Raw genomic sequence first — 23,163 nt, 5'->3', positions numbered from 1 at the left:
TGAAACAGAGGATGACAGACTAAAGGCCGAAATACTAAATGTCTTTTTCCAAAGTTGTTTCACAGAGGAAGATTGCACTGTAGTTCCTTCTCTAGATTGTCGCACAGATGACAAAATGGTAGATATCGAAATAGACGACAGAGGGATAGAGAAACAATTAAAATCGCTCAAAAGAGGAAAGGCCTCTGGACCTGATGGGATACCAGTTCAATTTTACACAGAGTACGCGAAGGAACTTGCCCCCCTTCTTGCAGCGGTGTACCGTAGGTCTCTAGAAGAGCGTAGCATTCCAAAGGATTGGAAAAGGGCACAGGTCATCCCCGTTTTCAAGAAGGGACGTCGAACAGATGTGCAGAACTATAGACCTATATCTCTAACGTCGATCACTTGTAGAATTTTGGAACACGTATTGTGTTCGAGTATAATGACTTTTCTGGAGACTAGAAATCTACTCTGTAGGAATCAGCATGGGTTTCGAAAAAGACGGTCATGTGAAACACAGCTCGCGCTATTCGTCCACGAGACTCAGAGGGCCATAGACACGGGTTCACAGGTAGATGCCGTGTTTCTTGACTTCCGCAAGGCGTTCGATACAGTTCCCCACAGTCGTTTAATGAACAAAGTAAGAGCATATGGACTATCAGACCAATTGTGTGATTGGGTTGAGGAGTTCCTAGATAACGGGACGCAGCATGTCATTCTCAATGGAGAGAAGTCTTCCGAAGTAAGAGTGATATCAGGTGTGCCGCAGGGGAGTGTCATAGGACCGTTGCTATTCACAATATACATAAATGACCTGGTGGATGACATCGGAAGTTCACTGAGGCTTTTTGCAGATGATGCTGTGGTGTATCGAGAGGTTGTAACAATGGAAAATTGTACTGAAATGCAGGAGGATCTGCAGCAAATTGACGCATGGTGCAGGGAATGGCAATTGAATCTCAATGTAGACAAGTGTAATGTACTGCGAATACACAGAAAGATAGATCCTTTATCATTTAGCTACAAAATAGCAGGTCAGCAACTGGAAGCAGTTAATACCATAAATTATCCGGGAGTACGCATTAGGAGTGATTTAAAATGGAATGATCATATAATGTTGATCGTCCGTAAAGCAGATGCCAGACTGAGATTCATTGGAAGAATCCTAAGGAAATGCAATCCGAAAACAAAGGAAGTAGGTTACAGTACGCTTGTTCGCCCACTGCTTGAATACTGCTCAGCAGTGTGGGATCCGTACCAGATAGGGTTGATAGAAGATATAGAGAAGATCCAACGGAGAGCAGCGCGCTTCGTTACAGGATCATTTAGTAATCACGAAAGCGTTACGGAGATGATAGATAAACTCCAGTGGAAGACTCTGCAGGAGAGACGCTCAGTAGCTCGGTACGGGTTTTTGTCAAAGTTTCGAGAACATACCTTCACCGAAGCGTCGAGCAGTATATTGCTCCCTCCTACGTATATCTCGCGAAGAGACCATGAGGATAAAATCAGAGAGATTAGAGCCCACACAGAGGCATACCGACAATCCTTCTTTCCATGAACAATACGAGACTGGAATAGAAGGGAGAACCGATAGAGGTACTCAAGGTACCCTCCGCCACACACCGTCAGGTGGTTTGCGGAGTATGGATGTAGATGTAGATGTAGATGTAGAAAATTTAGAATTTAATGCTCATTTAGACCATGTTCTGTCAGAGCTAGAATGTCAGGAGTTTCTTCATTTAGCATTATTTCTAATTGAGTTGCCTTTTTTTAAAGAATTGTATGTTCTGGTACGTTATTTTTATAACTGAATATCCTGATTTTATGTTTGTTTTTGTCCTATATTCTTTTTTGTTATCACTGTATTTTGTGGATATCAAATTTCCTGGTTTTTCACCCACGCTATACAATGTTAGTTTCCTTTGTTTCTAATGATTTTACAAACTTCTGCATACATTCTGCTGAGTGTTACCGAAGCTAATCTATTTAAATGTGTGCCATCCTTTCCCACACAATTTTCACGCAGGAATTTGTTTGGGTCTATGAAGATAGCACCAAGACAATCATGCTCTTGTTTGATGGCACTGTTTATTTTGGCTATGTTGTTGTCACTCACTGACCTCCTTTTTACGATTCCACTAAGTATGAGCCTGGATCCTTCATAGACACTTGTTGCTGCACGAATCATGTTTCTTGTTTCATTCACTAATTCATCTTCGCTGTTGCTTTTAAGCGAGTTTGTTCCAACATATATAAAAACACCTTTGTAATTTCGTTTGTGTTTCATGTCCTGTTCTGTAGCCACTTGCTTTGCAATATTTTTGAAAAGTTTGCCGAGTTGTTGCACTCTTATCCCAGGTCACACATCGATTTCCCAGACGTTAATACTGAACAGGATATAAAATCTGTTAAAATCAGAGCTCAAGAGGGTAATCAATAAGCCAAAAATTTATTATTTTAGAACACTCCCTGAGACATTCACTGGAGTGATGTTTACAGTGTTCATGGCATGAATGAAAAATATAACACTTTTGCTAATAAAGTGCTTATCTTATTTGAGCACTGTTTTCCCCCAAAACTAACCAAGCTTAGAGCAAAGTCTACAAAGAAGCCATGGATTACTCAAGGAATAGGGGCATCTTCTAAAACAAAAAGAAAACTGTATCTGTCAATCCGGAACAGTTCTGAGGTTGATGCTACAGCACATTACAAGAAATGCTGCAAGATATTAATGATTGTAATATGGACATCAAAGCAAATATATTACATTGAAAAGATAGTTGTATCAGATAACAAAATAAAGACAGTATGGGATATAGTGTAGGAGGAGACCGGTAGAAGCAGATATGAAGAGGGACAAATAGCATTAAGAGTAAATGATACATTGGTGACAGATGTGTATAGTGTTGCAGAACTTTTTAACAACATTTTATAACTGTCACTGAAAAGATGGGTCTGTCAGGTTCTGTAGATGCTGCTATGGAATAACTCAGATCAGACATTTCAAGTACCTTCCATAATATGAATTTGACCCTCATTACCCCAGCAGAAGTAATGTCCATCATAAAATCTTTAAAATCAAAAACATCTAGTGGGTATGATGAAATATCAACAAAGTTAATTAAAGAATGTGATTCTGAGTTAAGTAACATATTAAGCTATCTGTGTAACCAGTCATTTATCAGTGGAATATTTCCTGAATGGTTGAAATATGATGACGTTAAGCCACTGTTTAAGAAGGGAGATAAAGAAATAACATCTAATTTCTGTCCAATTTCACTTTTGCCTGCATTCTCAAAATTTTAGAAAAGGTAATGTACAATGGGCTTTATGACCATCTTATCACAACTAACATACTGCCAAAGTTGCAGTTGGGATTTTTAAAGGGTTCTGATACTGAGAAGGCTATCTACACTTACAACGAAAATGTACTTAAATCGTTAGATAAAAAATTGCAGGCAACTGGTATATTTTGTGATCTGTCAAAGGCATATGACTGTGTAAATCACAATATCCTATTAAGTAAATTAGAATATAATGGTGTAACAGGAAATGCTGCAAAATGGTTAAAATCTTATATCTCTGGCAGGAAACAAAGGGTGTTACTAGGAAAGAGACATGTATTAAGCTATCAGGCATCATCCAACTGGGAACTAATTACATGTGGGGTCCCACAAGGTTCCATCTTAGGGCCCTTACTTTTTCTTGCGTATATCAATGACCTTTCATCAATAACATTATCAGATGCTACAAACATTCAAACATTGCAATAAATAGCAAATCAAGTGTAGTCTTAGAAAGATCAGCTAATAAAATATCTGTGGATATTAATCACTGGTTCCTAGCCAATTCTTTGTCACTAAACTTTGAAAAAACACACTAAATGCAGTTCAGAACTTGTAAGGGGTGTCCCACAACCATATGCCTAACATACGATGACAAGCAGATAGAAGAAGTGGACAGTGTTAAATTCTTGGGATTACAGCTTGATAATAAATTCAACTGGGAGGAGCACATCGCAAAAATGCTGAAGCGTCTTAACAAATCTCTATTTGCAATGCGAATTGTGTCATACATAAAAATGAAAAAGCTGGCATACTATGCTTACTTTCATTCCATAATGTCATATGAGATTATTTTTTTGGGTAATTTATCACGCCAAGGTAAAGTTTTCCGGGCACAAAAATGTGCAATAAGAGTTATATGTGGTGTGAACTCAATAACATCCTGCAGAAGCCTTTTTAGGGAACTAGGGATACTAACTACTGCTCCCTTAATGAAATTAGTCATTAAAAATATATCACTTTTTCAAACCAACAGCTCAATTCATAGAATCATTGCTAGAAATAAGAATAATCTTCACAAGAGTTTAAAGTCACTTACTCTTGTAGAAAAAGGTGTGCATCATTCAAGAACACACATTTTCAATAATTTGTCAGCAACCATAAAAAGCTTAACAACCAACGAAATTCATTTTAAGAGAAGACTAAAGGATTTATTGGTGGCCAACTGCTTCTACTCCATCGATGAATTACTCAGTAGAACCAACATATATATATATATATATATATATATATATATATATATATATATATATATATATATATAGTACAATCTAACATCTGCACCATTTCAGTGCAGTAATGTGTTAATGGTAAATAAGTATTGTAGTAGTTCTATTATATGTTTATTACCTCATAAATTAAAATAAACACTTTTTTTTTAATTTTAAATTCAGTGCATTAATGTGATCTTAGTAAATGAGTGTTTGTAAAATAATCCTTTCATATAGTGTTCATTAAAAAAAAAAAAAGACGATCATTCCACTTGGGACCTGTGGAAGGTACATTAGCTTATTTGTTTCAATTGTAAATATTTGTCATGCATTATCGTTTTTTTGACATGTTCTACATCCTGGAGGACCTCCTCACTACAGATCAATTGGAATGAAAGTAAATCTAATCTAATCTTTATTCCACTCTGGGTCAGGTTGGAACATATGTGGTACTTCTCTACTTTCCTCTGTCTTTCCACCATTCTTCTTCTGCAATTGTTTCGTTCCAATCCAGACTACTACTTCTCAGATTCATCTGTACTGAGTCAATCCATTTTTCTCTGTCTCCCTCTTGCCTCCACGCTTGTCCTCCATCATTTGTTCTGGTATTCTTCTGTCTACCATTCTCTTTATATGTCCAAACCATTTTAACCTATTCTCCTCGATTCTCTCATTCAACTGTTCTACTCCAGTTTTGTTCCTGACATCTTAATTTCTCACGCCCTCTCTCCTCATTTTCCCTAACACACTTCTTAGAAATTTCATTTCATTGGTCTGGTTTCTACTCTCCTCTCTTCTTGTCACTGACCAGGTCTCTGATGCGACAGTCAGTATGGGTGTTAAGTACGTCTTGTACAGTATTTACTTACACTTCACTGGTGCCTCCTTCCCCCCCCCCCCCCCCCCCCCCACACACACACACACACTCGTAAAATGCAATGCTCTGTTGTACACTTTTGCTAACTTCTGCCCCCATTCTTGCATTTTCCATTATTGCACTTCCTGGATATTTAAAGTACTCCACAATTTCAATATGCTGTCCTTTCATATTAATTTCCCCCTTGCCTTCTCTGTCTCATCTCGTTAGTGCTGTAGCCTTTTTTTTTTCTCCACACTGCATTTCATTCCATATATCTTGATTTTTTTTCATTTAAAATGTCTATTTGTTCTGGTACCTCCTTACTGTTGGTTCCCCATGCCACAATATCACCAGCAAACAACAGTAAGTCCTTCCTCTATGAGCTTCTTTTGTCTTTTTCACAATTTCATCCACCATCATTATAAATAATAATGGTGACACCACACTTTCTTGTCTCAACCCCATAACATTTCTAATCCATTCAGTTCTTCCATCTTGAGTCTGGAAACAGCTGAAGCTTTTGTCACACATAGCTTGAATGATTTCAACTGTTTGTTTTCTAACTCCCTTTTCCCCACAGTTTCCTATAGCTCTTGTACTATAATAAGACTTCACTACGTCAAGAAATGCCATCACCAGATTTTTCCCCTACTCGCAATGCCTTTCCATCAACTCTCTCGTACTAAAGATTGGGTTCACTATTGATCTACCATGCCAAAAGCCATCCTGCTACTCTTCTAACTGACCTTCCACTTTTCCCCCAGTATTCTTTCCAGTATCCTCAGAATACAAGTGTGATCCCTCTGTAGTTATCATATATGTTTCCGTATTTCTTCTTGAACTAAAGGTATCATTGTTAACAATACTAAAATTAAAATCACAGCCTACAAATACACATCAACCATTAAGAACAGAGATAGAGGCAACTCCTTTCTGTTCTTCAGGTACACACTTCTGACTCCATATACATGTTGGCAATCTATGCAACCACTGTAGCCTAGTAGATCCTGGAGCCAAACATTTTATTGCCATTGAACATAATCACACATATGCAAGAATGATAGCATATTTATGTACTTTAGTTACTGTAAATGGCCTCGGTGAGACGGAATGTTTATATCATTATTCCATTAGCTATTGTTATAATTTATTAGTTTAACATGGTAATAGTGGTTAAGTTGAGTCAAATCAAGTCTGCAGAACACAAGAATGATGTACTTTTGATGGGGATGGCCTTCAGAGAATGAAAATTAGGTAGTGGCAGAAAAACTACTAGAGTTAAGTGAAGACAGGCACTTTTTGAGCAGTGCACTCAAGGGAGTGATTCAGCACACCTTTATGTCAAGATCTGGCTGGAGGAAGACATACGTGACACAATGTGTGATATTAGGCAGTGTAAGTGATAGATTCTGGGCAGTGAATGGCCACTAAAATACCTTAACTTTCAAAGGGAATTACTTTTGTGAAGTCTGATTGTGCTCTAGTTCAGAACTTTAATTTTCTCTGCTTAGAATTAAAACTTGACAAAGCACGAGTTCATACTTTTTATCTTTCAAGTGTTGATGTGTATATCATCAAGCTGGATGCTGAATTATTTTGGACTGGTGAATATTTTGTTTATTGTGATCACAAAATGTACTTCTTTTCTCACACGTCTTGGATGACTATTTAGCTTGGGAATTCTGCTACCATTCTTGTAACACATGTATGCAGTTTCATATTTCTGGTTGTTGTATAAATGGAAATTGTATGAACACTTTCCATTAATTTGAGATTACTCACTTGGATAAAAATGTTTCAGCCTAATTCTCTGGTGTTGTCAACATCAATTTCAGACATTAGAATAAAACCCTTCTATTAATTATTCATTCATCTTTGACTTAATATTTGTGATTATTTTATTAATTCATAATTCTAGCCAACGCATACACTATTTGACTGCAGGATCTCAGGTAGATATTATTTGCACCAAGTTTAGCTGCAGGATACAAAAGCAGATGTGTACGGCTAGATCCTATGACTTAATGAAGCCTTCCTTTTTAAACAGAGCCGTGCATAGTCCAATTACCTAGATATATAGCAATACGGAGATATAGTTCCACCTTTCACCAGTTTTGTGTAAGTACTTTCCTTTCTCATACTCCTTGTAATTCCATACAGCATCCTTTTACCTGCAATAACATCCTTTTCCAACTAATGTGTGCTTTCCCAATTAACGTGTGAATTCCTCCTGGCTTTTCCTCTTCCCTTCCACTACCACTTTCTTAAACCTCTCTTTACTTTCCTTGTATTCCCTTCTATTTTCTTCCTTTTTATCTCTGTTCCATTTATGCCATGTATCCTTCTTTTCACTTTCTTCACCTGCTTTTTTCACTTTGGTGTCTTCTTATCCTTTTCTCTTTCAGACATTTTGCCCCAGGTGTTCCCTGCAGAGTTTACAAATGCCTCTTTGACCTTACCCTATTCCTTTTCCACGCTTCCACATTCAGTGCCTGGGATTTCATGCTTAAATAACTTCCTGAAATTTTCTTGTACCTTACTATCTTTTAGTTTCCACATTTTTATTTTCTTCTCCCTTTCTGTCTTTATTCCTACCATTTAAGCCATCCTCATCTTTGTCACTATTACTCAATGGTCTCCATCAAAAGCTTCTCCTGGGAATGCTGCTAAATCCATCAAATCTCTATGATTTTGCTTCTCCTCCAGAAAATAGTCAATGACTGTCTTTGTCCTGCACTCTCCCACCCATATCTTATCTTCTGGCTTTTTTCTTTCTGAACCATGTGTTCCCCACAATCAAATCATTTATTGCACACAACTCATTCAATTTCTCTCTTTCCTCATTTTTTCCCCTATCTATACAGATCAATTCTCTCTTCCTTCCCTAGTCCTTCCTTTCCTACTTGTGCATTTAAGTCGCCTATCACTATCACGTCCACATCTGTAATTGCATTCTCTAATTTCTCTATGAATACCTCTCCTCTTTATTTCCTGTCAGTGGTGTGTGTACTCCATTACTTGTCCTCAGACAAATCATAATCCTGTGACTTGTGTATTCTACTGTTTTCACGTATTCTTCTAGGGTTGGTTTTATTATTACATCCACTGCATTTATGTCCTCTTGCCCACCACTCCAGTGGAGTGTGTACCTCTTCTCATTTTCCTCCTTCCCCTTCCTTTTCACCCGACCTCACCAAGCCCTAATATTTCTATATTCTCCAACTCCATGAAGTCTATCAGCTCTTCTGCTGTCCAGTCTGGGTCATCATATTAAAGTGACTAGTTGCCCGCTTCTCATAGTTCCTCCAGCACCCCAATAATTGCACACCATCTATGGGGTATGCCGTGGCCTTTTCCAAGGCTGGTATTGAAGTACCATTCCACATACAGGCTATTATTATGTGCGGTTGCTGCTGCCGAAGGCATTTTGAGCTACTGCCAGCATAGGTTTAGGTTGCTCCTAACAGGGAGGACAGACACCTTTTGTAGCCACTACTGTGGAGAACACATGCCTTTTGTTGTCGCTCCTCTGCAGAACAGATGCTGCAGTAATATGACAGTTCTTCCAGTTTTTCCATGATTGAGACTTTTGAGTTCCTTTCTGCTTTCAAAAATGTTGGCTGTCTTCACCTGCTACCCTGTCAATGGGCCCTTACAAGGTTCTACCATTTGGAGACAGATGGACCCCCTGCTCCTTCCTCACCATTTGCTACGTGAGGCACAGGACTTGGGATTGGCACTGACAGAGTCACCTATCTGATATAAATGTTAGGTTTTACACTTTGTGAAGTAACACCTGTGACTTCTTGTACATAGTAAACTTTGTGCTTGTTACATTGTTTTGCAGACATTGTTGGTAAGAATTCTGTAATGTTTCCATTTTTTAGTGTACATGTGGCAAAGGGAAGTTGTTACACCAACATTAATAATGGCAAAAGTTTGGTGCACATGACATAAAAGTAAGGAAACAGCGAAGGAAACATAAACCTTTAATTAAGGAAATTTAAGAGATGTGGACTATTTATTGCATACAATATTCATGTGCTTGTGTGTGAAAGTTTCAGCAAAGCTCAGTGTAATTTTTTGAGACTAGCACCAAAGCAACAAATGGACAATGCTCTGATCAGAGTATACAGAATTGTAGCCCTACGTAATTTGACAACACTCAGCGTGAAATATAAAAAAGAACAACAAAAGATTCTGAATTGGAAAAGGAATAAGTTACAGTGGTCTGTGAAATAAGGACTAAAGGTAAAACAATAAAAACTTTTTCTATACCTTCAGACCTATTTCTGTTGCATGTGAATGATGGGGCCTGTGGAGTCAAGAAGTGAAAATGTTTGCAAACTTTAATTGGTTTATTGGCAGGACACTTAGAATATGTAACAGATCTACTACGGAGACTGCCTACACTACACTTGTCCATCCTCTTTTAGAATACTGCAGCACAGTGTGGGACCTTTAGCAGATAGGACTGACAGAGTACATCGAAAAAGTTCAAAGAAGGGCAGCACATTTTGTATTATCGCGAAATATGGGAGAGAGTGTCACTGAAATGATACAGGATTTGGGCTGGAAATCATTGAAAGAAAAGCGTTTTTCATTGCGATGGAAACTTCTCACAAAATTCCAATCACCAACTTTCTCCTCTGAATGCGAAAATATTTTGTTGACATCTACCTACATAGTGAGGAATTATCACTATGATAAAATTAGGAAATCAGAGCTCATACATAAAATACAGGAGTTTGTTCTTTCCACATGCTATACGAGATTGGAATAATAGAGAACTGTGAAGGTGGTTCGATGAACCCTCTGCCAGGCACTTAAATGTGATTTGCAGAGCATCGATGTAGGTGTAAATACCAAACACTACTGAATATTCTTAGGGTATAGCAGTTGATAATTTTGAAGGGGAGTAAGTTAGGCTCTGCATCAGAGATTAGTGCTAAGCTGGAACTTGAAAAATAGAAGCAGAGACAATGATAGATATAGGAGCAAGAAGTGGAGGCAACATGAGTAAGTACAACGAGGACACAGGTTTACAGTCTGTCTTGCAAGCTACAAACCAAATGTTAGTTAGCATTAAGCAGGACTCAAACCAGAATTTTCAAGTGTTAACTCAATTTTTGCTAGCTTTAAACAAGACTCAACCAAAAGTTTTCTAGCATTAAGTAAGATTTAAACCACAAGGTTTCTAGCACTAAGCAAGACTCAGATCAAATGTTTATCAATGAGAGACAAACTTAATAAAACTGTTAAATTTTGGAGTTGTAAGATAGACCAGAATATAAGAAACTGTAAAAAGACTGTAGTGATGGGATTCAAGTGGGCAGAAATTCATTGAGATGAACACATGAAAAAGGTTGGTGATAATTGCAGTAGAAGCCACAGACAGATAGAGGTGCAGTGTACAGAAATAAATTCATCTCTAAGAAGACTGGTTAATTCAGGTGCATGTGCAGATGCAATGTATGGAAGAGTATTGAAGTCTAGAAGCCAAGTAAGATCTGAATGATATTAACTGAAATACAGATCAGCCTGTCAGTGTATTTGAGTCTGGGTCATTTACTAGTAAGTGTATGGCTGTGAAAAATGTTCTAGTTAAGTGCAAATTACTTTGCAAGTTTAACCCCAGGGGGATCAATTCATCCTGTAGATTTTTGAAAGATTTTAGAGATGTTTTACCCACTTACTGGAATGAAAAGAAGAAGATATTATTTTTCAATGCTGAAGCAGTAGCAGCCAAGGTCTGTCAATCAGTTAAGGAATTTGAAGCTTCATTTTTCTACTAGTATTGGCTAAATGAATGCCAGCAGGTACATTCAAACACTAGCTGGTACAATGACATTGTTGTCCTGTAAGGGGGTACAATTTGCTTCTATGGTATTTCAGAAGTGCTTGGAAAGAGATATCATATGTTTATAAATTTCAAAGTATTTTCTGTAATGTAACAAGACTGAAGAAACAATGAAGGAATTAAACTTTTTACTTAACACACATAGTTCCAAACAGAATTCAGCTTGGGCTATTTATACTCCTGTCCCTGAGAAAATTATTTATAGCTTGTGTCATGAAGTCACAGGATTTGTGACAAAAACATAGTTTTGGTTGCAAAGGTTTTTATTTCCAAATTTATTGAAACCTAAAAATAAAAATCTCCACAACAAAGACTATTTTTATGTCAAATCTTACACTGACTGGCATACCAACTGCGACAATGGAATGGAAGAAATTCACAGGATTTTTCCCCATGTTAATTTACGTTAAATGAAAAATTGAGTACTTTTATGGAGGAGGTACAATTTTCAGTGATTGCGGACTGGCCTTGCAAAGGAGAGGATTAGTTAAGGAAAGGTTGAAAGGGAAAGTCTGTGGGAGAAAAAGGAGACACGACGAGGTCAAGCTCGTCAGTTTGGAAGTAAGAGACTTAGTTAGGAGTTCCCTAACAATCAAAGCAATCTTGTTTCTTTCATGTTGAGATAGTGCATACGACAACTGTAGTGTCCAGAAATGCACAGTTTGACATGTGATGGCTACCTAACATTAACATTGTCTGCAACAACATATTCTTAGTTTTAATACCAAATTTTTGTTGTATTGCATACGCTATAGTACATGAGAACTAAATATAATTAAAATCTGTGGAATGAAATTTTATAATTAGAAAAAAAAGTTTCATACCATACCTTAGCAAAACTGGAGGGTCCAGGCAACCGGCATCACATCCATAATAATATTTATCACTTCGATCAAGTGCTACATACAGCACAGGTTTGTTGTCCTGAATTTCCACACTTATGTTCACATGAGTTAGGTTTCCATAGCTGATCCGCCTGAGAAAAGAAGATACACTCTAATACGTTCAGTTACAGAATGACAGAACATGTAACCAAAACTAGATGGGGTGGTGGCTAAGAAAGATTGTGAAACAACACATCCTATGATGTAATACTAGGTATCGCTGGTGTAAATTGCTGGTGATCACTTTTTCTATTAAAACCTTCATGACTTTTCATTGCAATATAAAGATTAGGGCCATCCAGCTCCTCCTACATCCAACCACACTTCTTCAATGAGTAAACAATATGATTTGTATAGTACATGAGCAATACATAATAATAATAATAATAATAATAATAATAATAATAATAACCCCCGTGGAGGCCCGGGAGAAGAATAGGCCTCCGGTATGTTCTGCCAGTCGTAAAAGGCGACGAAAAGAACAAACCACTAATAGGGCTAACCCCCCTTTTAGTGTGATTACTTGGTTCAGGACAGAACTAAAGAAGCCTCGGACAAGCGCCGTCATGGTCGGGGACGACGCTTGAACCCTATGCCCGCCCACAATGGTAACGACACTGCTAGCCACATGGAAAATGATTTAAATCCGAATAGAGGTGTTTTGCAGGATATGCTTCCTGCAACCACCCTAGAAGGAAAACAAAGACAGAGGATGAGATGGTCAGATGAAGTAAATCGACACCTCATGTTCTGTTATTACCAAGCAACAAACCTAGGAACCAACACAACTGGATACAGATCACAAGTATACACAACATTTATTACCAGATACCCGGAATTAAAATTTTTAACAGAACAACGACTAGCTGATCAGATCCGTGTAATAATCAAAAATAACAGGATACCCCAGTCAGAATTGGAAAACATCAAACAACAAGTACAACAAATACTGGAACAAAATAATGTGCAATCAGAAGAAGAAGAAGAAAACACAGTAATGGACTCAAACATCCCAGAGCAAACAAACAAAGACCAACACGCATCAATTAAACAATCAGAGGAAAACGAAATCTTAAGACAGCCACCAGAACAAGCACAAATAGAACACGAAGAGACACACGTGTTAGATATAGAAGAGAAATTTCAGCTGACATATATAGAATACAAAGACACAAATACAGACATTAGACCATTCTTGCATAGACCGCCAAATAACCCACAAGTCGAAACAACAATAAAGACTATCAACACAATCATACACAACAAAATAAATGAAAACACAACTATGGAAGAGTTACAACTACTGGTTTATATAGGAGCACTCACTACACTAAATATACACACTAGGCAGAGATCAGAACAAACCAACACACAGAAGAAACGCACAAAACCAGCATGGCAACACAGGTTACAGATCAGAATAGAAAAACTGAGAAAAGACATCGGACAGCTAACACAATTTATAAGAAATGAAATATCAGACAAAAAACGAAAAAGGTTAGGTAAAATCTCACAACAAGAAGCAATACAGCAATTAGATGAAAAAAAGCAGAAATTGCAAGCATTGGCCAAACGACTTAGAAGATACAAAAAAAGTGAAAATAGAAGGAAACAAAACCAAACATTCAACACAAACCAAAAGAGATTTTACCAAACAATGGATAACACACACATTAAAATAGACAATCCACCAAACATAACAGACATGGAACACTTCTGGAGCAGCATATGGTCAAACCCGGTACAACATAACAGGCATGCACGGTGGATACAAGCAGAAACAGACACATACAAGATGATACCACAAATGCCTGAAGCGATAATTTTGCAACATGAAGTCACCCGAGCAATTAATTCTACACACAATTGGAAAGCCCCTGGAAATGATAAAATAGCAAATTACTGGCTAAAGAAGTTCACCTCAACACATTCACATCTAACTAAGTTATTTAACAGTTACATTGCAGACCCATACACATTCCCTGATACACTTGCACATGGAATAACCTATCTGAAACCTAAAGATCAAGCAGACACAGCAAACCCAGCTAAATATCGCCCCATAACATGCCTACCAACAATATACAAAATATTAACTTCAGTCATCACACAGAAATTAATGACACATACAACACAGAACAAAATTATAAATGAAGAACAAAAAGGCTGCTGCAAAGGAGCACGAGGATGTAAAGAGCAACTGATAATTGATACAGAGGTGACATATCAAGCTAAAACTAAACAAAGGTCCCTACACTACGCATACATTGATTACCAAAAAGCCTTTGATAGTGTACCCCACTCATGGTTACTACAGATTTTGGAAATATACAAAGTAGATCCTAAATTGATACACTTTCTAAACACAGTAATGAAAAACTGGAAAACCACACTTAATATCCAAACAAATTCAGATAGCATCACATCACAGCCAATACAGATTAAGCGTGGAATATACCAAGGAGACTCATTAAGTCCTTTCTGGTTCTGTCTTGCTCTGAACCCACTATCCAACATGCTAAATAATACAAATTATGGATACAATATTACTGGAACATATCCACACAAAATCACACATTTGCTATACATGGATGATCTAAAACTACTGGCAGCAACAAATCAACAACTCAACCAATTACTAAAGATAACAGAAGTATTCAGCAATGATATAAATATGGCTTTTGGAACAGACAAATGTAAGAAAAATAGCATAGTCAAGGGCAAACACACTAAACAAGAAGATTACATATTGGATAACCACAGCGACTGCATAGAAGCGATGGAAAAAACAGATGCCTATAAATACCTAGGATACAGACAAAAAATAGGAATAGATAATACAAATATTAAAGAAGAACTAAAAGAAAAATATAGACAAAGACTAACAAAAATACTGAAAACAGAATTGACAGCAAGAAACAAGACAAAAGCTATAAATACTTATGCTATACCAGTATTGACCTACTCATTTGGAGTAGTGAAATGGAGTGACACAGACCTAGAAGCACTCAATACACTTACACGATCACAATGCCACAAATATAGAATACATCACATACATTCAGCAACAGAAAGATTCACATTAAGCAGAAAGGAAGGTGGAAGGGGATTTATAGATATAAAAAACCTACATTATGGACAGGTAGACAATTTAAGAAAATTCTTTCTAGAACGAGCAGAAACTAGCAAAATACACAAAGCAATCACTCATATAAATACATCAGCTACACCATTGCAATTTCATAACCACTTCTACAACCCTTTAGATCACATAATATCAACAGATACAAAGAAAGTAAATTGGAAAAAGAAAACACTACACGGCAAGCACCCGTATCATCTGACACAGCCACACATCGATCAAGACGCATCCAACACATGGCTAAGGAAAGGCAATATATACAGTGAGACGGAAGGATTCATGATCGCAATACAGGATCAAACAATAAACACCAGATATTACAGCAAGCATATTATTAAAGATCCCAACACCACAACAGATAAATGCAGACTTTGCAAACAACAAATAGAAACAGTAGATCACATCACAAGCGGATGTACAATACTAGCAAATTCAGAATACCCCAGAAGACATGACAATGTAGCAAAAATAATACATCAACAACTTGCCATAAAACATAAACTAATAAAACAACACGTTCCCACATACAAGTACACACCACAAAATGTACTGGAGAATGATGAATACAAATTATACTGGAACAGAACGATTATAACAGATAAAACAACACCACATAACAAACCTGACATCATACTCACCAATAAAAAGAAGAAATTAACACAACTAATTGAAATATCCATACCCAACACAACAAATATACAGAAGAAAACAGGGGAAAAAATTGAAAAATACATCCAACTGGCTGAGGAAGTCAAGGGTATGTGGCATCAGGATAAAGTCGACATTATCCCAATTATACTATCAACTACAGGAGTCATACCTCACAATATTCACCAGTACATCAATGCAATACAGCTACATCCAAACATATATATACAATTACAAAAATCTGTAATTATTGATACTTGTTCAATTACCCGTAAGTTCCTAAATGCAATATAACATATACCATACAGTTACAAGGAAGTCACGCTTGACCGAGGTCCGCGTCACGTTCCATTTTAAACCAGACTTAAGTCTGAGAAAAAAAAGTCAATAATAATAATAACAATAATGGAAATATTTATAGTAATGAATACATGGAATTTAAGAATTGTTGGTCTTATTAACATTAAATTCATTACGTTCTTGTCAAATGTGGGTAGTCAGATCTAACAGAAAAGTATGACAACAGTACAGATGTATTCAGTATTCAGTTTATTTACCATTGACCACTTACAGCGGAATAGGTCTAAACATTAAATATACAATTAACAATAACTTTACAGTAAAGTTTTTACAATTTGATTCAACTTCTTTTAGGAATATTCTTATATACTAATTTCAATGATTATTTCAAAATATTCTGTTATCTTATAAAATGGGTGTTTGAGTAACCAGTCATAAATCTTACATTTGAAAATATTACTGGTCAGTGACCGAGCAGATGCTGGAAGTTTATTGAAGAGTTTTAAACTCATTATTTTGTGTGAGTTTGCAGTCTTTGTGAGTCTGTGTCTTGGTATGTCGAAGTCCAGTTTGCCTCTGGTGTTGTGGGGATGTATGTTCTCTCTGGTCTCAAACTAATTTAAGTTGCTTTTGACATAAAGCAGTGCTGTGTAGATGTATAGATTCACAACAGTTAATATCATGTGCTTGATAAAGAGGGCGCGGCAGTGTTCCTTGGGCTTAACTTTGCTCATTATTCTGATTACTTTTTTTTTAATTTTCAGAATTTCACTGAGAAAGCAAGAATGTCCCCATAATAATATGCTGTAGGAAATGTGTGATTGAAACAGGCCAAAATATACCACCTTTAGATACTCATCAGTGACTACATCTGTCAGTCTCCAGATGAGATAACACACTCTTGCTATTCTCTTGCAGATATGGCTAATATGTTCCTCCCGGTTTAATTCTAAATCAATGTGGAATCCTAACAATTTTACTGATTTGCTTTCAACAGCTGTAGTTAAACCCAGAATTTGTTCTTGTGTTTTATCAAGATTACATAGGAGTTCATTAGAAGAAAACCAATTCATTACTAGTTCTAGTTTTTCCTGTGTTGCCTGATGCAGTTGTGTTGTGTCATGGTGTGTATTGAGCAGTGTTGTGTCATCTGCATAACACACAATTGAATTTGCTCCTACATGGTAAGGTAAGTCATTAATTGCAATAATGAACAGAAAAGGACCAAGCCCTGAGGCGCTCCAGTCTGAACTTCCTTCAGGGAGGAGCATCTATTTTTAATTGATACAAACTGTCTCCTATTACTTAAGTATGATTCGATTACATCTAAAGATGGTTTGTGTATGCCATAAAATTCCAGTTTTGCAAGTATGGTGTTAAATGGTATGCAGTCGAAGGTTTTGCTAAGATCACAAAGTACAACTGATATTGTGTACAACTGATACTAGATCCTTATTTTTGAATGCAGTTAACATCTGGTTAACAACTTCAGTGACAGCAGTGGTGTTATTTTTACCATGTTGATATGCAAACTGTCTGTTGGAGAGGAGATCATGCTTTTCAAAATAGTTATTTAGTTGACTGTACGTTAGATATTCAAAAACTTTAGAGAAAATTGGAACAATAGAAACTGGTCGATAGTTTTGGGGCAGATGCTTATCTCCCTCTTTAAAGACTGGTATCACTTTAGCAGTTTTGAGTGCATCTGGGAAAACTCCAGATTCTAAACACATATTAAAAATTAAAGAAAGAGGTTGACAGATAAAGTGTATTATTTTTTTCATTACATACTTAGAGAACCAATAACAGTCCATACTTTGGGAGTTGGTGAACTTTGCAACAGGTTTTACTATATCCTCTGGGATGACAACATTCCAGTGGAAAGTATATCTCCTATGGGGCACAGCACCAAGATGATCTAGTGCAAAAGTGCCATTTTGCTTGATTTTGTTTTTCAGCTCACTCACTGAGGTTACGAAGTAATTATTTACTTCTTCTAGGACCAGCATTGCATCTTGTGTGTGGGTTTGTGAATTATTTTGGTTGATGATGTCCCATGCTGCTTTACATTTGTTGGGAGCACTTTCAATGTAATGTTCACATGCCTCTTTTTTGGCCGAGGACAGTTTGTTTTTGTAGATTTTTTTACATTTCAGATAAGCTCTATAAGAAGTATTATCTAGCTCAGGTCCTTGTTTACAAGAATTTTTATATATTCTGTACAGTCTGAGCATCTCCTCGCTAGTGAGAGCTAGCTCATCTGTACACCATTTTAGCTGTTCGTTTTTCTGTTTATGCTTAGGGCTACTTTTGATTAATGGTGAGCAGGAGTACCATAACTCTCTGAGTACTTTCAGGAAGTTGTTAAACACCATTTCACCAGCACCCTTCTCCGGTTGTGTGTTGTATACAAAGTCCCAGTTAACATCAGATAATCTGTCAATAAATAAATTAATATATTCATCTTTCTGTCCTCTTATCCATGTGGCGTTAGACTTGATTCTGACTGATTTGTCTGATTTAGGCAACTGATCACAGCAGAATGTTAAAATCAACGATTCATGATCAGCTAGGGCTCCACTGGCAAGTCTGATGTCATACATATCTCTAGAAAAATTTACTATAATATTATCGAAGCACGCATTATCCCCCCGTGTTGGTATGTAATTTATACACTGTAAATTTAGTGATCTTAAGATATTAAAAAATGTTCTAGTACCATGTTCATCACTGTTGGCCATTTCAATGTTGAAATCACCACAGATAATCAGTTTTATTTTAGATTTTAGTATTTTCCTCATAAGCAGCTCAAATCTTTCGAAAAATGTATTTACATCTCCACCTGGTGATCTATAAAAGCTAACAATTATAGTATTCTCTGCGTTTAGTCTTATACATCTAAATTCTCCACCTAGTTCTGCACAGTAAGAGCTAACATCTATTTTGGTAAACATTATAGTATCTTTAACAAATATTAGAACACCTCCATTCTTTCTTTCACTTCTACACATAATGTCTCCAACAGCATACCCTTGAGGAACAAAATATTGTACTTGATCTTCTGTCAGCCAATGTTCTAAAATACAAACAATGTTTTCAATACTGCAAAAATGATCTAATTGTAATACTTTGTTCCTAATGCAGCGAATGTTCGTTTGCATCATAGTAACAGATTTATGTTTATTGTCTGTGAACACTCTCTCATTTGAATGCTGCTTTTAGCACCTAGTTCAAGTACAGGAGGTTTATTACCCACCAATTCACTGACTTTTAAACTAAAAAATGATGAACATTCCAGGTATTATTCAAACGACTACATTTGTAGATTGTTTTTTTTCCGTGTGAGTCTTTCTTTAATTATTTCGTTGACACATTCGCACACAAACTTTTTCCCTACATAGTTTAGGTGGTGCCCATGTCTGGTGTGAAGGTTACGCTGCAGTTTACTTATATCGACCACAGCACAATTTGCGTATTCAGAGAACAGTTTCTTCATTTTAACATTTGTTCTTCGAATTTCTTTATTAACGCACAAACTATAGATTAGATAATGCCTATGAGGCACTGTAGCAACATCTATATTCCTTGATTTATTTTTTTATAGAAAGTTCTGAAGCACTTTTATGCAAACATCTGCTTCATTTTTCGCAACATCATTTGATCCCGTTATGCATATGACAAAGTCATTTTCTTGCATGGACTTTGTTTGAATGCAAATGTCTAAAACGTGCTTAGTTCCTGCTCCAGGTTTGACAACACTGCTCACTGCTATGTCCCGATTTACTTCTCGAAACATACTAGATATATTCCTGCCATGGCTGTCTATTAGAAAAAGCACACTGTTCTTTTTACCTAATGTTCCCCGTTTATCATCATTTTTCTCAGAGTGATATTCATTTTCAGCGCATTGTCATTTGAAAGGTCTGGATCATTTACACTATCTTTAACACCGTCACTGGACTGCAGAACACCGTATTTGTTTTTATCTGTAAATGTAACTGCTGTTGCAAAGTTTGTTGTTATTTTTCCAGCTAAAGTCCTACCTTTGCGTCTCACTTCTTTCCACTCGGACGATTTGTACCTTTCGTCAGGTGCCACTTCACTTGATTTGTTCTTCGACCGTAGTTTCCGATTTTCTAAGAATTGTAGACCTGAAACTCGTTCTCTTAAATTTGTTATTTCGACATTACAATTCTCGCAAACTCCCTTTTCTAGCACATAACTGTAACTTTTTCTCGTATTAGAGTTACAAACTTCTACACTCGTGGCCATCTTGATATAAACAGTAGTCACAATCAAGCTACAATAGCTCATTACAGTGGAGAAAACATTGACTGGTCAGAGGAAGACTGAGAAATGATAGGGTAAGATTAGCAGATAAGATGGAAAGAAGAAAAAAGAAAGGGATGAGAACAGCAAGGAGAGGGAAGATACACAGATGAAAAAAGTTAAAACTTTAATATCTTGAATGAAGAGTAGTTTTGGATAAGACAAAAGCTGCAGGATAATTTTTTTCACAAGCGTGTGGCTGAAAAGGAAAAAAACAAAAATATGGAGAAAGATCTAGTGGTGTGCACAGGTACAATCAAGATGTTGGATGTATCTGATTTGGTATTGTTGTTGTGGAATGGTGATATGTATCTAATATGTGAGGAGAGGTATGTGAGGACACCAGTGACTAAGAAACCGATGGAGCGACCAGAGTTTGTGAAAATCATGTCTGTCTGGTTGCATCCAACCTAACTGAGATAGGAAGAACTAATACGATTAAACAACCAAATGTTGCACACATATCTTATGCAAGTGCTCACTGATAGTTTAAGTCATCTGGAGTTCACACTATTCGTGCCATCTCGAGCTACGTCACAGAAGTAAAGATTTGGCAGTATTAAAGACTGGAATAATTTTTGTTTGGTTTGATGTGGAAATATTCATCTAAATGTTTGGATTGCATACAGGCTGAAGAGAGATTTCCTATAAGCTGCACCTGTTCAATCTTCCTAATTTAGGTGCTCATCCAAGGTTAAGCCAAGGCCTTTTATTGCTTTCCGAAATGCTAACTGGATACAATTGAGAGCTATTGGAATGGCAGTTTCAAGAAAACGTTCACTGATCAACTTTCAGTGAGATATGAGGATGACCAAGGACAAAACCCTGGGGGACTCCAGAGAACACATTTTTCCACAACGATTTCTCCGACCAGCAGACGATTCGCTGACGTGTTTTTGAGGTAGCAGCACTCCACTTCAGTTGTTTCATTTTAATAAATAATAAACTGAAATAAAATGTATTAAAACATTAATGTACTCAAGCAGTGTTAATTTGTTAGTTCACATCTGTCCATAGCACGTCTAACATTTTCAGTCACTTTGTTCAATTCAGTTTCTGAGTGTCTTTGGAAGCCCAATTAATGTTTATCACAGATATCATAAATTTTGAGGAACTCTGTCGCCAGAATAATCATATTGACAACATTTTAATCATACCTAGACTCAACCATCATTATCTACTGCCTCAGAGGAAATTCTCATGACTACTTTCTGTACTGTGTCCACACAAACATGTTTTAAGAAAAACACATCTGTCCAGAAGGTGCTCTTGTGGCCGATATCTTATCACAACCACAGAATTGACTACTGTTGATAAAAAATAGTTTAGCAGGAACTTGAAACATACTATCAGATTTTGCCTTTTCTATGCCAAAGCTGCACAGTTTTTCCAACAGTGCTGCAAGATTCAACCTTTTACATAGAACACTCTTAACTTTTGCTCTTTATCTTACCTCCCCACTGTTCCCATTTCTCTCTCTTTCCTATCATTTCATTTGTACATGTACCCTGTGATTTTTTCAGCATTCATCTCTTATTTGACTGTGTGAAGCTCATATCAGTATTCTGAAATTTTAAGTCAGTCTCCTCTTAACATTAACTTCTTCCCTGAATTTCATGTGGCACTCAAATATATTTCTCGTTTCCCATCTGACACTTTCTCAGAAAGGAACAACTATTAAATTCTTGAAGTCCTAGAGTTTGCATCACTCTTGATCAACTTGTTTCATTTTTAGCAATTAGTATGTAAATTCTCCTGTTCAAACAAACTCTGAATACAAATACACTCCTGGAAATTGAAATAAGAACACCGTGAATTCATTGTCCCAGGAAGGGGAAACTTTATTGACACATTCCTGGGGTCAGATACATCACATGATCACACTGACAGAACCACAGGCACATAGACACAGGCAACAGAGCATGCACAATGTCGGCACTAGTACAATGTATATCCACCTTTCGCAGCAATGCAGGCTGCTATTCTCCCATGGAGACGATCGTAGAGATGCTGGATGTAGTCCTGTGGAACGGCTTGCCATGCCATTTCCACTTGGCGCCTCAGTTGGACCAGCGTTTGTGCTGGACGTGCAGACCGCGTGAGACGACGCTTCATCCAGTCCCAAACATGCTCAATGGGGGACAGATCCGGAGATCTTGCTGGCCAGGGTAGTTGACTTACACCTTCTAGAGCACGTTGGGTGGCATGGGATACATGCGGACGTGCATTGTCCTGTTGGAACAGCAAGTTCCCTTGTCGGTCTAGGAATGGTAGAACGATGGGTTCGATGACGGTTTGGATGTACCGTGCACTATTCAGTGTCCCCTCGACGATCACCAGTGGTGTACGGCCAGTGTAGGAGATCGCTCCCCACACCATGATGCCGGGTGTTGGCCCTGTGTGCCTTGGTCGTATGCAGTCCTGATTGTGGCGCTCACCTGCACGGCGCCAAACACGCATACGACCATCATTGGCACCAAGGCAGAAGCGACTCTCATCGCTGAAGACGACACGTCTCCATTCGTCCCTCCATTCACGCCTGTCGCGACACCACTGGAGGCGGGCTGCACGATGTTGGGGCGTGAGCGGAAGACGGCCTAA

The 23,163-nt window shown here is 37.3% G+C and overlaps 1 protein-coding gene across 1 annotated transcript in view; it reads right to left on the bottom strand.

Annotated features, from left to right (window-relative positions):
• LOC126183556 (uncharacterized protein KIAA2013 homolog) overlaps nt 1–23,163 on the bottom strand; it is a 171,651-nt gene that overhangs the window by 16,626 nt on the left and 131,862 nt on the right. Inside the window, exon 10 of the mRNA XM_049925635.1 lies at nt 12,089–12,235. Within this exon, the coding sequence (XP_049781592.1) occupies nt 12,089–12,235 (147 nt within the window). The remainder of the gene's footprint in view (nt 1–12,088; nt 12,236–23,163) is intronic.

Source organism: Schistocerca cancellata, chromosome 4 (assembly GCF_023864275.1).
Source record: "Schistocerca cancellata isolate TAMUIC-IGC-003103 chromosome 4, iqSchCanc2.1, whole genome shotgun sequence".
Classification (NCBI taxonomy): domain Eukaryota; kingdom Metazoa; phylum Arthropoda; class Insecta; order Orthoptera; family Acrididae; genus Schistocerca; species Schistocerca cancellata.
This window is presented reverse-complemented; position numbering and strand designations above follow the sequence as displayed.